The sequence below is a fragment of the Microtus ochrogaster genome, linkage group LG3, assembly GCF_000317375.1.
Source record: "Microtus ochrogaster isolate Prairie Vole_2 linkage group LG3, MicOch1.0, whole genome shotgun sequence".
NCBI classification, from domain to species: domain Eukaryota; kingdom Metazoa; phylum Chordata; class Mammalia; order Rodentia; family Cricetidae; genus Microtus; species Microtus ochrogaster.
In genome coordinates, this window is record NC_022029.1 from 45,184,994 (window position 1) to 45,200,586 (window position 15,593).

At 44.7% G+C, this 15,593-nt stretch overlaps 1 protein-coding gene across 1 annotated transcript; it reads right to left on the reverse strand.

Annotated features, from left to right (window-relative positions):
• Nucleotides 1–178: 178 nt before the first annotated feature.
• On the reverse strand, nucleotides 179–12,801 carry Malsu1 (mitochondrial assembly of ribosomal large subunit 1). Its single transcript, XM_005360847.3, has 4 exons — nucleotides 12,531–12,801; nucleotides 11,032–11,210; nucleotides 2,051–2,132; nucleotides 179–641 (listed from the first exon to the last, which is right to left on the reverse strand). Exons 1-4 carry the CDS (start codon nucleotides 12,766–12,768, stop codon nucleotides 454–456), a joined length of 687 nt encoding a protein of 228 aa, XP_005360904.1. The 5' UTR covers nucleotides 12,769–12,801; the 3' UTR covers nucleotides 179–453.
• Between the last annotated feature and the right edge of the window lie 2,792 nt (nucleotides 12,802–15,593).

Below are 15,593 nucleotides of genomic sequence, written 5' to 3' on the forward strand. Positions count from 1 at the left end.
TGGGTTTCGAGACAGGGTTTCTCTGTGGTTTTGGAGCCTGTCCTGGAACTAACTCTTGTAGACCAGGCTGGTCTTGTGCCTCTGCCTCCCAAGTGCTGGGATTAAAGGCGTGCGCCACCACTGCCCGGCCCAGATACTCTTTTCAAGCTCTGGCCATTCCACAGTATATAAGATTGACATTTAAACAAATTTAATAATCTGAGCAGAGAACTTGAGTTAATATTGGGGGATCAGTGCTAGTAATTCTGATATGATCTCAAAAGTAAAGGCAGTATGCTGAAAAACTGGGACTGAATTCCTGGTTCTTGGTCTGTGAGCTAATTTATCTCTAGTCTCTGCACAGCTGCCATCAGCATGAGTGCCCAAGAGGTAGACAGAACTTGAGTGGCCGAGCAAACAGGGCAGGACCTGCACTTGCAGATGGCTCACGTCTAAGGATGAAAGGCATTGCTTTCATTCACGTTTGAACTCCACTGGAGTCGGGGATGAGGCGTCATCTTCTAGTCCAAGAATGAAGTCTTCAGGTAACGTTTCAGCTTCCATCTGAGCTAACTGGTCATCAAAAGAACGTAGAGTCCATAATTTCTCTAATTCATAGGTTTCTCTGGTTCCTGGAAGCATCAAATGGATCACCATACTGCCTATCAGGAACAAATAAAAATTCCATTGAAAAAGATTCATTTGCTTATGTTTTTATCAATGCATCTGTCCCTCACCTCAGACTTGTGGGCAAATGGTAGACCCCTTCCTGTACAGTGATGCTGTGCCTTTGTTAGCATGGAAGTGAGGTCAACATGGAGCACAGTGACCACTGTTAACCTTATCCAGAGAATGTAAGATGATGTCAGTTTCCTCTGGTCATACCCTCAACAACTGTCTCCCAAGTTTTACTTTTCTGCACATCTTGTGAGCAAAGAAGGTTTCAAAGACAAAAGTTCTATAAGATAGGGCTCGCCTCCAGGAGAAAGGACAGCTCTGCTCATTCCAACGCTTCAGTGTCTACAGACGTCTTTGTCTGTCCTAACTGGAGAGAGGGGAGTGGGCCCGCTTCCTCCATAAAAGACGCTCAATGTACACGTTATCTGGCCACACAAAGTTTATGACACTGATTACTGCCACTGCTGCAAGAAACACACTGCTTTTTCAGAATGGTCCTGTCTTCATGAAATTAGAAAGACAACTTGTCAGCTTGTGAGCTGGTTAGTTTCATGTCAACTTGACCTAAGTTATTGACATCTGGGAAAAGGGAACCCCAATTGAGAAAAAGCCTCAAAGATTGGGCTATAAGCAGGCAAGCTGATAGGGCATTTAATTAGTGATTGATGTGGGGGTGCCATCTCTGGGCTGGTGGTCCTGGATTCTATAAGAAAGCAGGCTAGCTGGGCAGTGGTGTGCCGGTGTGCTGGTGTGCTGGTGCTTGCCTTTAATCCCAGCACTTAGGAGGCAGAGGCAAGCAGATCTTTGTGAGAGAGGCCAGCCTGATCTACAGAGCTAGTTCCAGGTCAGGCTCTAAAGCTGCTGGCCTCTGCATAAGCTCCTTCTTGCCCTAATGGCTTTTCAATTACCAACTGTTATATGGAAGTGTGAGTGAGACAAATCCTTTTCTCCCCAAGTTGCTTTTGGTCATGGTTCACCACAGCACTAGTGACCCTAACTATGACAGCTTGCAAGCAGGCTAAAATCTCAGAAGCCTTTCTCCTGGCCCGAGTGAGCATACAGCTATTGTTTTCCTTTAGTAGCACATACCTGGCTGGGAGGTGTTTTAAAACTGGCATTTTAATATACTTGTTACTCATCTCTGTAGCTCTTGCATATAAGGCATAGAGTCTATCTAGAGTCTATCCAGAGTCTATCCAGAGTACTTTAGTTAGGCAAAGCTTTCACATGTGAATAACACCACCTGAGCTATAATTAAATCAAATTTTTATTACTTGAAACATTTCAAAAATCTTAAATAATGCATATACCAATTTTATTTCTATCCTTTTGCAGTTGAAAATGAGGTTTAAATAATGGGTATTTATCTATAAGCTGCAGAACAGTGACTTACCAAAATCCACACACAGCCAGTCATCAGTGTCCTTCCCTTCAATTTTGACATAAGGGTCACTTCTACATTTCAGGTGTTTATACTGAAAGACAAAAGCAGGCCATATATTTAGGGGAGAGTCCTCTGTGTCTACTTAGGCCCCAGTGAGTTTTCTTAGACTGAATTTGGGGACCAGCTAATTCACTTCTCACAGCTATCACAGACAATTATGATTGCCCCATGATTCATAATTCAGAGAAAATTATTTTCTCCTTAAACCCTCTCCTTGGTTATATGCCTCTGGACTCAAATTGCCCAGGTTCTTCCAAGAAGGCCACCTCACTCATCCTCCAAGTGCCTGCGCACTCTAGTTCACACCACATGTGCCCACACCTCCCCTGGGAAGCAGACACCACTCTCCTAGGTCTCAGTGCTGACTTGACGCAAGCTCAGGACACACTACAAAGCATCTAGTGTATGGTAGTCCCTAAAGAACTACTACCGCCCGTCAGTGCTTGCCTGTAGATACTACCAACAGAGAAGTGTTACAGGAGCTGTTACATTCTAAGGACAAGGGAGCTGAGACAGGACTGCATGCTGTCTCACCAAGCCATCTTCCCAGTGCTCTCCACTTTATACAGGGTCTTGCTTTGTAGCCTCAGCTGGCTCAGAATCAGAATCCACAGCTCCCATAGAGAAAGCAGGGCAGTGGTGGCGCACACCTTTGGTCTAAGCATTGCTTAGAGGGAACTTGGAAATCCTGAAATACTGCACTGAAATCCTGACTGCAGCTCAACAGACAAACATATATTGTAAAGAACAAGGAAATAAAAATGGATACCACCCAAACACATGACAAGGATGTCCGCTTAGAGTGGAAATTCTAGCCAAAACAATTAAATTAAAAAAGGCATTCAAATTGGGGGTAAAATAATTTCAAAATTAACAAAATAGGAATAAGCTTGGCAATGGAGGAAAAGGCTTGTGCACTGCAAACCATAAAGCGCTGCTAAAATAAAGGTGCTAATAAATGGAGAGATGCCCATGTTGTGGATTGGTAAGATTCTGTTGCTATGGTAAAACACCAGGACCAGTGCAACTTAGAGAAAGAGCTTATTTTGGCTTCTGATTCCTCAGCTGAAATAGTTGTGGAGAAATGGCGGCAGGGGGCTGGAGTGGGAAACTGAGATCACATCTTTGACCACAAACACAAAGCAAGCGGGTGAACTGGAAGTGGGATGGGGCTATGAACTCCACACTCCAGTAGTATACTTTGTCCAGCAAAACTGCACTTCCCATAACCTTCCCACCATCTGGGGACCAGGTGTTTAACTATCTGAGTCAATAAGAGACATTTTTCATTCAAACCATTATATATGCCAATACTTCTCAAAGCAACCTCCAGACTCAATGTGATCCCCTTCAAAATCCAAGAATGTACTTTAAAGAGAAGAATCCATCATCACATGGAGATGGGATCTCTGGGAACACTAAACAGTTAATATAGTCGATGGTCTTACACACTCAGATTTTAAAACTTCCTACCTTCCTACTAGGGCTAGAGGTGAGACAGAAAGAATGGTCAGGTGACTAAAGCCCAGAACAAAAAACACCACTATCCCAAAATTTAGTACAAAACTAACTGGTCAGGATAGTATAGTGCTGCCATATAGTTAGAAACAGACCAAACAGAAATAAACCCTTATATAATATCATGGTCAAATGATATTCAAGGGCTGAGACCATTCAGTGGGAAAATGGGGACGGTCTTTGAAAAAAACAATGCTGAGGAAATCTGATATCTATGTAGAAAACTTTATAAAAATTCATTCAAAATGTGTTAAAATACCTAACCATAAAACTTGAAAATAAAACTCTGGAAAGAAAAGGGAATAACTGTTCATGAGAACTAAATCCTTCTGAACTAGGGGTACAGTTCAGTGGTAGGATGTTTGCCTGCAATGCTCAAGACCCTGGATTTCACCCGAGCAGCACAACACATCAAGTGACACTATCTACAAGGTCAAATGACCACCACAGAATGACAGAATCTGCAGGTCATGTATTTGACAAGGAATTTATATGTAAAAAAACAGATCTTTTAACAAGACTAATTTTTTTAAAAAACAGGCAATGTATAGATGAACAGATACCTTTCCAAAGAATTTATATAGCTAACCAAAACTAGTAGTGACTATATTGCTACAGGCAATGTATCGATGAATGGACATTCTCCCAAAGAATGTATACAGCCAACAAAAGCTAGTAATTAGTAATGACTCTACTACTAATCAATGCAAATCTGAACCATGGTATGCTATTTCACACCCAATCAGACACCTACTATCAGAAAAGCGGAGTGGAATTTTGGTCAGAATGGAAAAATAGAAACATTGACACTTGTGAGAACAAAAACTGTATATAGCAGATCCTTAAAAAGTGCACACTGGACACTGGGCATTCGGGCCTTTGGTTCCAGCAAGACCAGAAAGCACTGGCTTCTCGAGGGCAGCAAAGTGCCTCTGGTTTCTGAGGAACCAGGAAGCACCCAGAACAGGATTCCAGCCTTGAGATCAGTGCAGGAACTGTGCTTCAGCTTCAGTGTGCCCAGGGTCCTCTGACAGACTGGGACTTGGTTCCAGAGGTATTCAAGGTCATTGTGGGTATGGCTTCTGATCCCCCTCCCCCATCCCCGGGTTTCACTGTAGTTTTTTGAGCCTATCCTGGAACTAGCTCTTGTAGTCCAGGCTGGCCTCAAACTCACAGAGATCCTCCTGCCTCTGCCTTCCAAGTGCTGGGATTAAAGGTATGCGCCACCACTGCCAGGATAAGGGCTTCTGATTTCTAAGACTGCAGGGGTCACTGCAGGATCCTGAGTATTTGTAGCTATCTTCCCTGAGGTTATTTTGAGCCCGAGGCCATAACTCCCAGGTAGTAGACAGACTTCATTGTTTCTGAAGTTTGGTATCCTTCCTCTAGCAATTCACACTCCACCTGGTTGCCTTCATATGGTGTGCAGCCCTACCCTTGGTGGGCCTGGCACATGCCCAAGACAAGATCGCCTCAGCAACTCAATTTCACTAGTCCATAGAGCTGAAGTTCGGCATAGCTCAACCTTCCTAATATGGCAAACCTTTAACACATTGTACTGGCGCCACCATAAAATTATTGTCATTGCTTTTTCATAACTATAATTTTGGTACTGTTATGAATCACAAATGTCTGTTTTCAGATGGTCTTAGGAGACCCCTGTGAAAGAGACATTTGACCCTAAAAGGGGTCATAATCGACGGGTTAGGAACTGCTCCTCTAGGAAGAGTTTCAGAAAACAAAATATTTGACAGGCTCAGAAGGGTGTCAGAACAAACCCACTCTGACATGCCTGTCCCAACCCACTGACTCCCATAGAGACTCCAAAACTAGAGAGTCCAAATGCCTGAGAAAGAATTCAGCTTTATTTTTTTTTAAGAATTAATGCTCATATAAAAATTCAAACAAAGAAATGCACAGATTAAGGAAATCAATTCAAGACTTTCACAAGGCAGTCTCCAAAGTGATTGTAACAGTTGCTAAATTAAAGGCAAAAGTCTAAATGTGGGGAAAAAATTCAGCAAGAAGATTGAAATGTTGAAAAAAACAATCAAATATTTGAATGCCGGGTGGTGGTGGCACAAGCCTTTAATCCCACCACTTGGAAGGCAGAGGCAGGCAGATCTCTGAATTCAAGTCCAGCCTGGTCTACAGATCAAATTCTAGGACAGGCAGGGCTACACAGAGGAGGGAAAAAAAAAGAAAATATTTAAAATGAAGGAGATGGTTAATCAATAAAAAACACAAGCCTGGCCATCATTAACAGACAAGGCCATGCATAAAAACAATTAATTCTATTGACTAAATGGGCTCCAACCAAGAAAAGCAAGGTTAGTTCAACATACCACGAAAAAATAAGTAAATATGTCATATAAATAAACTGAAGGAAAGAAACTACATAATCTTTCAATTGGTGCTGGAAAGGTTCAGCATGCCTTCATGATAAAAGTACTGGAGACTTTAGGAACAGAACATACCTCACAATAATCAAGGTTACTACATAACAAACTGGTGGCCAGCATTATGTTAAATGGAGACACAGTATTTCTTCTAAAATCAGGATCAAGACAAGGATGCTCACCATCCCTCTCTCTTATTTGATATAGTACTAAAAGTCTTAGCTGTAGAGATTAGATATGAAAAAGACATAAAATAGGACTAAGCCTGGGCATGGTGTCTCATGCCTTAATCTCAGTACTTGGAAGGCAGAGACAGCATGGTCTACAGAATAAGTCCCAGAACACCAAAAAAACTCTGCCTTGAAAAACCAAGAAAAAAGAAAAAAAGAAACAAGTCAAACTATCTCAATCTGCAGAAAAAAATTGGGTGTGATGGCATGGGTCTTTAATCCCAGCACTCAGGAGGCAGAAGGAGATGGATCTCTGAGTTCCAGGCCAGTGTTGCACAGTTGAGACCTTGGCAGGCCAACCGCTATTAGTAAATGACATGACTCTATATAAAAGACCCTGTCTAATAGAGAACTCTTGAGCCCAACAAGAACAGTCAATCTGGATACATATATCTTTAGTACCTTCATAGATACCAGCAATGTACTTTCAGAGAAAGCAATTGTGTGTATATATAAAGATAAATATTTATATGTCTTTAATTACCTTCATATATACCAACAATGTACTTCTCAGAAAAAGCAATTGGGAAAAATACCCCATTAAAAATAACTAAGCCAGGGCTGGAGAGATGGCTCAGAGGTTAAGAGCATTGCCTGCCCTTCCAAGGGTCCTGAGTTCAATTCCCAGCAACCATATGGTGGTTCACAACCATTTGTAATGGGGTCTGGTGCCCGCTTCTGGCCTGCAGGCATACATGGAAGGAATGCTGTATACATGATAAATAAATAATTATTATAAAAAAAAATAAGCCAGACGCCTGTAATCCCAGCTCTCGGGAGGCAGAGACAGGTGGATCTCTGTGAGTTTGAGGATGGCCTGGTTTACAGAGCAAGTGCCAGGATAGCCAGGAGTACACAGAGAAACCCTGTCTCGCCGGGCGGTGGTGGCGCACGCCTTTAATCCCAGCACTTGGGAGGTAGAGGCAGGCGGATCTCTGTGAGTTCGAGGCCAGCCTGGACTACAAGAGCTAGTTCCAGGACAGGAACCAAAAGCTACGGAGAAACCCTGTCTTGAAAAAAAAAAAAAAAAAAAAAAAAACCTGTCTCAAAAACAAAACATCAAAAAAATTAAATATTTAGGGATTTATCCAGCCAAAGAAGAGAAAGAGCTCTACAAAAGAAGCTTCAGGACACTGGAAAAGAAAAATCACAGAAGATACAAAGAAAAGACATTCCCTGCTCTTGAAATTGACAGATAGCGTGAAAACAGCTTTACTGCCTGAATTAATTTACTGACAATGCAATCCCTACCAAAATTCCACTGTAATATTTCACAGGATTTTTTGTTTTGTTTTACTTTGCTTTGCTTTGTTTGGTTTGAGTTTTCAAGACAGGGTTTCTCTGTAGCTTTGGAGCCTGTCCTGGAACTCGCTCTGTAGATCAGGTCGAACTCACAGAGATCCACCTGCCTCTGCCTCCCCAGTGCTGGGATTAAAGGTGTGTGCCACCACTGCCTGGCTTATATTTCACAGGTTTAAGAAAAAAATTATGTGGGACAAAAAAAACCCAAAACAATGAATAGCCAAAACAATCCTAAGGAGTAAGAGCAATGCTGACTTCAGATTACAGCACAGTTATTGTGATAAAGACAGCTGTCACAGGTATAAAAAGAGACATATAGGGCTTGGAGAGTTGGCCCTAGGGTTAAGAGTATGTACTGCTTTTGAAGCGACCTGGGTTCAGTTCCCAGCACCCACACAGTAGCCCACAACCATCACTAACCCCAGTTCCAGGGAATCAAACACCATCTTCTGACCTCTAAGGGTACCAGACACACAAGTGGTGTACATACATACATACAAGCAAACTCATACACTAACATTTACAAGTCTAAGAAAATTATACTAAATAGATTTGTAGACCAACAGGATGGTAGAGGACCCAGAAATAAAACTGTGTGGTGCCTACTTAATTTTTAAAGGAGATTAAGAACAGAATGGGGGAGAAGAAAGCTGATTCAACAAATGGTACTGGTGCAACCAGACATCTACCTATGGAAGAATTAGATTAGACATTTTCCACCTTATACAAAACTCAGCTGAACTCGAGGATCCAAGGCCTTCATTTAAAACATGAAACACTAGAACTTTTAAAAGAAAACATAGGAAATACTTTCAAGACAATGGGGCAGACAAGAATTTCTTAATGGAACATCAATATAGCACAGGAACAAGCCCCAAGTATTAACAGACTGGGTTAAATGGAAATAAAAGACTGAGTCAGGTTAATTTCATTATGTGATGTTTATATTCACAAGATCTTGATAATCAGTTTTAATTTTAAAGAAGTTAAAAACAGAATGATGATATGATCCGAATACTACACCTCTAGGTAAACACCCAAAATAATTAAAACCAAGGACGTGACTAGACTCTGCCTTTGGAAGAAAAGTGGGCTGGGGTGTAACTCCAAGGCAGAATGCTAGGGCTTAAAGGTCCCTGGCTCAGTTCCATTGCTGATCAAGGAAAAACAAATACAAAATCTGGCACATGTTACAACAAAGTGAACACTGACAACATGATCTGAGTGATAAAACTAGTCACAAAAGGCCAAATGCTATGTGATTCTACTTATAAGATACTAGTCAAATTCTCAGAGACAGAGTAGAATAGTAGTTACACAAGAACAGACAATAGGGAGTTATTGTCTAATGGGCAAAAATTTCAGTTCTTGTCAGACATAGAGGCACACACACCTTTAATCCCAGCACTCGGGAGGCAGAGGCAGGTGAGTCTCTGCTGTGAGTTCAAGCCTGGTCTACAGAGTGAGTTCCAGGACAGCCAAAGATACACAGAGAAACCCTGTCTCAAAAAACAAACAAAAACCTTAGTTCTCAGCCGGGCGGTGGTAGTGCACGCCTTTAGTCCCAGCACTAAAGGAAGGCAGAGGCAAGCAGATCTCTATGAGTTGGAGGTCAGCCTGGTCTACAGAGCAAGTTCTAGGGCAGCCAGGGCTATTACACAGAGAAACCCTGTCTCAAAAAAATCAAATACAAACAAACAAACAAAGAATTTCAGTTCTGCAAGATGAAGCTAGTTCTGGAAAGGGAGGGATAGTGGTGACGACTGCACATCAGTGTCTAAAGTCACTGAGCTACACACGCAGACGCAGACGCACACACGCACACACACACACACGCACACACACACACACACACACACACACACACAAAGACAGCAAGCAAAACTTATTTTTACTTGTTGAGGCAGTTTCTTGTGTAGCACAGCTGGTCTCCAAAGACCTTACACGGATTTTCTTGGCTCCACTTCTCAAGTACTAAACAAAACTTTCTTGACCTTGCATTTCTTGCCCTTCTCACATAAACATTTTGTAAAAGTAACTATATGTCTTTACTCTTCTGTAGCTTCTCTGAAAAGCCTTCCATTCTTTTAAACCCACAAACCTTCCAGTCTTAGTAACTTCTCTCCCTCCCCCTGTTGCATCTGAGAGACTCTGCCTTACAACTCTCTCCATTTACTTCCTAAGAATCTTCCTCCACGTGATGGCTGGTGGTAGCACACACCCACTGTGGAACAATCTTTTTGTACCCTATGAACATGTATTCTGCTCACTGGCTAATGAAGAGCTGACTGGCCTATAGCAGGAGATTAGGTGGGAAAACCAGACTAAGGATGCTGGGAGGAAGAAGGGCGGAGTCTGGAGTCTCCAGGAAGAGGCAGAGGGAACAGGAAATGAATGTGCCATGCTAATAAAGGTACTGCCACAGGGCAGAGCATAAGGAATATGGGATAATTTAAATTGTAAGAGATAGTTAGTAATAAGCTTGAGCTATTGGCCAAGCATTTATAATTAATATAAGCCTCAATGTGTTTTATTTGAGAGAAGCCAGGACAAGAAAAATCCACCAACACACACCTTTAATCCCAGCACTCTGGAGGCAGAGTGAGTTCAAGGTCAGCCTGGTCTACAAAAGCTAGTTCCAGGACAGGATCCAAAATTACAGAGAAACCCTGTCTGAAAAAATCAAAAGGTAAGAATTTAAAAATTGAAAAAAAAAAAAATTAAAAGCAGTTTCTGCTCTAGCAGAGGATGTGTTTGGCAGCCACATTTGGTGGCCCATGTATATACTCACACAGAGGCATACATGTCCATAATTTAAAGTATTTGTTTGTTGGTTTTTTGAAGACAGGGTTTCTCTGTGTATTCCTGACTGTCCTGGAACTCACTCCTGGAACTCAGAGATCCATTTGTCTCTGCCTCCCAAGTGCTGGGATTAAAGATGTGGGGTCCACCACACCTGGTTAATTTAAAATGATTGTAAGGAGAATCAGCTCAGAAGTTGACAGCACTTGGGCTCAATTCGAACAACTAACTACATGGCAGCTCACGACTTACTGATCTCCAGGTCTAGCAGATCACACTTTCCTCTGACCTCTGTGGGCACTATGCATACACATAAAAATATTTAAACCTTTTAAATAAATTTTAAAAATCTTTCAATGGCCACTTGTAGCTCGAGGCTATCATACTGGCACTGTTCTAGACCACTCTGACATATACTGTCTTCTGGCTTGTATCAGAGGATTAATTTTTCCTATCACAAAAGACAAAAATTAGAAATACCTGGTCTCAAAAGAGCTAAATACTTGTTCACAAGCCTTTCACTAAGAAAAACCATAACATGACTCTTGAAAATTCTGAGATCTGGGCTCTGGGCTCTGGGCTCTCTGTAGCCTTTCATAGTGGTTTATCCCAAGTGTTATCCAACCCTAATGTACTAATGATATTCTCTAGGTATTCAAAGCAAAAGACAGCATCCTACCATCTTCACAATGTAGTAGGCCATAGCATGTAAGTGCCGGCTGGAAGTCCCACTACCAATTACAAAGTAGTCTGCGTATTTCATTTCTGGAGGAACCTTGATCACACAAATGTCTCTTGCATTTTCTTGCCTCAGAAGTGAAACCAGCATATCGATGTCAAACTTGGAGCCAATGCGATCTGAAAAGCAGAAGTACTTGTGTCAGATGGACAAGGAAAAGACAGACCTACAGGTATCCAGAGAAGCAGACTGACACAGAAGTCTCCTGGAGGGTGGCACTGCTCCTCCAAGAGTGTATTTATATCCAGAATGCTTTGGTAAACACCAGGCAGGAGGAGCCCAAGTTTAAGACTAGCCTGAGCTAGTGAGACAATGTCTAAAAAACATTTAAAAAGCAAAAACAAATACACAAACTAAAAAGCCTGAGCTGAGAATGTGGTTTAGTAAAGGAATGCTTGCCCAGCATGTACAAGGCCCTAGGTCCAATCCCCAATACTATCTGCACTCAAAACCCAACCAACCGAAACTCAGCTCAAAACTGAACCTGGGCCACAGTTTCATAAAGCACATCTCGGCTTTTCTAGGCAGACACTGAATATACGCCCATTGCTGTTAACCAACTGCAAGCAGTAGCAAATGCCCTTTTATCCCCTAGTACTGAAATGAGCAGCGTCCAGCAAAAGGCCGAGCAGCAGCGCGGGGGGGGGGGGGGGGGGGTGGATGAGCAAATTCCGGGGCACTTTAGATCGAATCACAGCTACAAAAGGTTACTGAACTGCAATTGTGAGGGAGGTGGGTTCTCAAGCAGTATCTGGTCCATAGCCTTCAGAGTATGAAGAAACATGGCTGCCAGGACAAGTGCTGCCGAGACCAATAACAGCATAAGAGGGTCTCGAAACATCATGTTTTTCTTACTAAGCAATCTGGGTTAACAATTGTTAACCTGGTGGGTTTTTTTTTTCTTTTTGTTAGAGATTTAGACACTTGTTCTAAAAACGAATACTGGAGTGTATAAATCTGTACTATTTCTAAGTTCATAGCTGACTCCAAGGGACCTGAAAGTCCATCAAAGGCTCCCTCTCATATTCTAGCATCTCTCAGATAGTATTTCTACTGTTGTTATTGACCTCTCGTGCTTCTAAAACCGCTGGCAGTAACTGGGCCCCTAACTCCTCTTAACTCTTACGCTACCCGGAGCTCCAGGCTTCTCAGACCGTTTACGCCCAACTCTCTCAAAAATCCATTTCCTACAACCCTGGGTAGGGGTGAGGACCCTGGGGCTGTGATACCAAGCAAGGACCGGGTGTGAGCAGCTGGGGTTTTGAAGACCGCAAGTCTCCTAGCCTCCCAGGCTCTTCGTTATGCAAGAGGAAGGTTGGCACCAGCCACCTCTCAGTCCCTTCTAGCTCTGCCTAAGTTCTGCGACTCAGCCCCGAAGCGCACAGAAAAGCCCAGGGCCGCCCGGGGCAGGCCGGGCCACTAGCTGTCCGCCCGCGTACCTGCGGCTCCCGGCTGCAGCCGAGCCTCGCCATCGGGTCGCTCCTGCGGCTGAGGTCCACGGTGCAGGCCGCGCGCTGGACTCGGGGTCGGGCAGGCCGCCGGCCCCGCCGAAAGCCATTGCTCTGCCAGCCGAGGAAGCCGGAGAACCGAAGACGCCGCGGGGTCCGCTCGCTGCGAGACCACCGTGCGCCACAGCAGCGGCCACAACCGCCGCGCAGGCGACCAGCCGGGACCCATGGCTGTCGCGGCGACTTCTCTGGGGGCAGGGCCCTCAGCGCGGCTCCGGGATTCTACGTCATGGCGGGGGCGGAGCCACGGCCGAACGCTGAGACTAGGACAGAGTGGCCGAGGAGTAATGTTTTAAAAAGCGAAGGGAGGCCGGGCGGTGGTGGCGCACGCCTTTAATCCCAGCACTCGGGAGGCAGAGGCAGGTGGATCTCTGAGAGTTCGAGACCAGCCTGCTAGTCCAGAACAGGCTCCAAAACCACAGAGGAACCCCCCCCCAAAAAAAAAGTGAAGGGAGCAGTGGTGGCGAGCACCAGCAGTTCAAGGCCAGGCTGGTCTGAAGAGTTCCAGGACAGCCAGCGTTACATAGAGAAAAAATCTTGTCTCGAAAAAGACCAAGAAAAAAAAAAAAAGAGTCCAAATAATCTTTATGGGGCATGAATTTGCTACTTCTTGCCATGTTCGCCATCTGTTCTGTGTTCCCACATGAGCAGCCCAGATGTGTATCATCAGCTGTATTTGTTGTCAAGGATTATCTGCATATGCTACAGAACTTTATGTGACCAAAAGGAATCAGTGCAGTTATACATTAGCAGCCATGGTGACATGCTCTGAATAATTACGCACTGTCATTGTGCAAACGTTATACTTAAACTAAGCTGAAACGTTACCAGGCATTGGAATCTGGGGCTGAAATGTAGCCCTCCCTTTAGCCTCATATTCTCATAGAGGGCATTTACACAGTCTCCGTGGCAGCTTGAACTTCACATGAATTTGGGACAGGAGAGATGATTCACCCAGTAAGAGCACACTGGATGCTCTTCCAGAAGACAAGTTCCAGGGATCCAATGCCCTCTTTGGCCTCTGAAGGCACCAAAAACACAGGTGGTGCGGTGGTAGACATGCAAGCAAAACACCCATACATGTAAAATAAAACTGTTCTGTAATAAAACAAAAACCTGAAAAAGCCATAAATACAAATTTGTGAAATATATTTCCATTAAAAATATTTTGCATCCGGGGCTGGAGAGATAATGGTTCCGTGGTTAAGAGCACTGACTACTGTTATTCCCCAGAAGGCCCCTGAGCGTAGCTCGCCTGGGGAACTACATTTCCTAGGAGCCCCTAGCGGCAAAGGCTGCGCAGGCAGAGAACGTGGCGTTTAACGCACGTGCGTGGGGAACCCTTTAAAAGCTGGAAAGCCGTGTGTTCATTCTTTTTTTCCCCTTCTCTCCCGCTTGCAGCAATAAAGTTCGCGTTCCACGTGGCTTTTGTTGTGTCTTGCGTCCTTTCGCATCCGCATCCAAAGAGCAAGCAAGAAGCAGACAGGCTGGGCGATGGTGGCGCACGCCTTTAATCCCAGCACTCGGGAGGCAGAGGCAGGCGGATCTCTGTGAGTTCGAGACCAGCCTGGTCTACAAGAGCTAGTTCCAGGACAGGTTCCAAAGCCACAGAGAAACCCTGTCTCGAAAAACAAACAAACAAACAAAAAAAAAAAAAAAAGAAGCAGACAGAACAGAAGAACATTGGTGCGGGAACCCAGGAGACCCTCTGGGCCTGGATCTCCACTCGGGGCCAGAGGTTCGGCTTTGCCCGGAGCTCCCTCCTCACTCCGGGGCAGGATCAGGACCTAGGACCGCTCCACAACAAGACTCACGTAGTCCATCTGCCTGAACGCGGGCCCCTGAAGGCTCAATTGTGAGTTTTCCCTTTCGGCTAGCTGAACGGCCCCTCTCACCCAGCTTTCTCTGGCGTGTCCTGGGTACAGGTGCTAACACTCACCCTCCCCCGAGCCTTCCACCCTTGGCTGGACCAGTGTTTTCACCCGTGCCTGGAAGCTCGGAGCTTCCAGTTCTCACCTCTTCTTTCTGCTCTTTTTCTGTCCTCTTTATGTATGGGCTCACTACGGTGTGAGCACATTGGCTGCAACGGGCGGCCTCCTGGCCTGACTGTTTCCCTCTTGCCCGGGATTTTGTCTCCCATCAGAGGCTAGAGTCGGTTCAGTCAGGCTATAACACTGCCCCCTGGTCACTTGGACGCCTGTGTCCAGGGCTTGCCAGTGCTCGTGGCATCTTTTGGGTGCCTTTTGTGGATGTTTCCACGGTTCTAGCCATGGGTGCTAAGCCTTCAAAAACAATTCCCCCGTCCTCTCCCCTAGGACAGCTTTTGGAAGCTCTTCAGCCTCACGCCCTAATTCCATCCGTTAAGTTATCTACAGTCATCCGTCTCTGCTCAAAAACATGGCCAAAATATTCGTTAGACGGAAATTTTAAATGGCCTCCTCATGGCTCCTTTGACCCCAATATTCTACGGCAGTTAGCTAACTATTGCCACTGTTCAGCTAAGTGGAAAGAAATGATGTATATAATGGCGTTCTTTTACATGGTCCTTAAAACTTACCCCTCCGCTGCTGCTCACTGTTCACCTGCCCACATGTTCTTAGCAATGCCATCCCTCCAGGAACCCTCTGCTCCTGCCATGGAGCCCGCGGACGAACCTCACACCCCCCCTCCCCCGTCTCGAAGAGCCACCTCCTCCGCTCTGCCCGGTCAAGCGACACCTCACCTAAGCCGCGCCTTCTTCTTCCAAAGTTTCTTCCAGGCATACAAAGCCCTCACCTGAGCTTTCTCACTATGACACCTCACGTAAACCTCCAGTTCTAGGTCTCCAGAAGTCCCACGTAAATCTTCCAGGTCCAGGCATAAGAGAACCTCACCTAACCTCTCTCCTTCTAGGTCCCCGGAGACCCCACCCAAATCCTGTTCCAGATCTAAAAGAGTCCCACTTAAACACCCTTCTTCTGCCAGCAGGTCTCCATCCGGCTCCTCAGGCTCCCC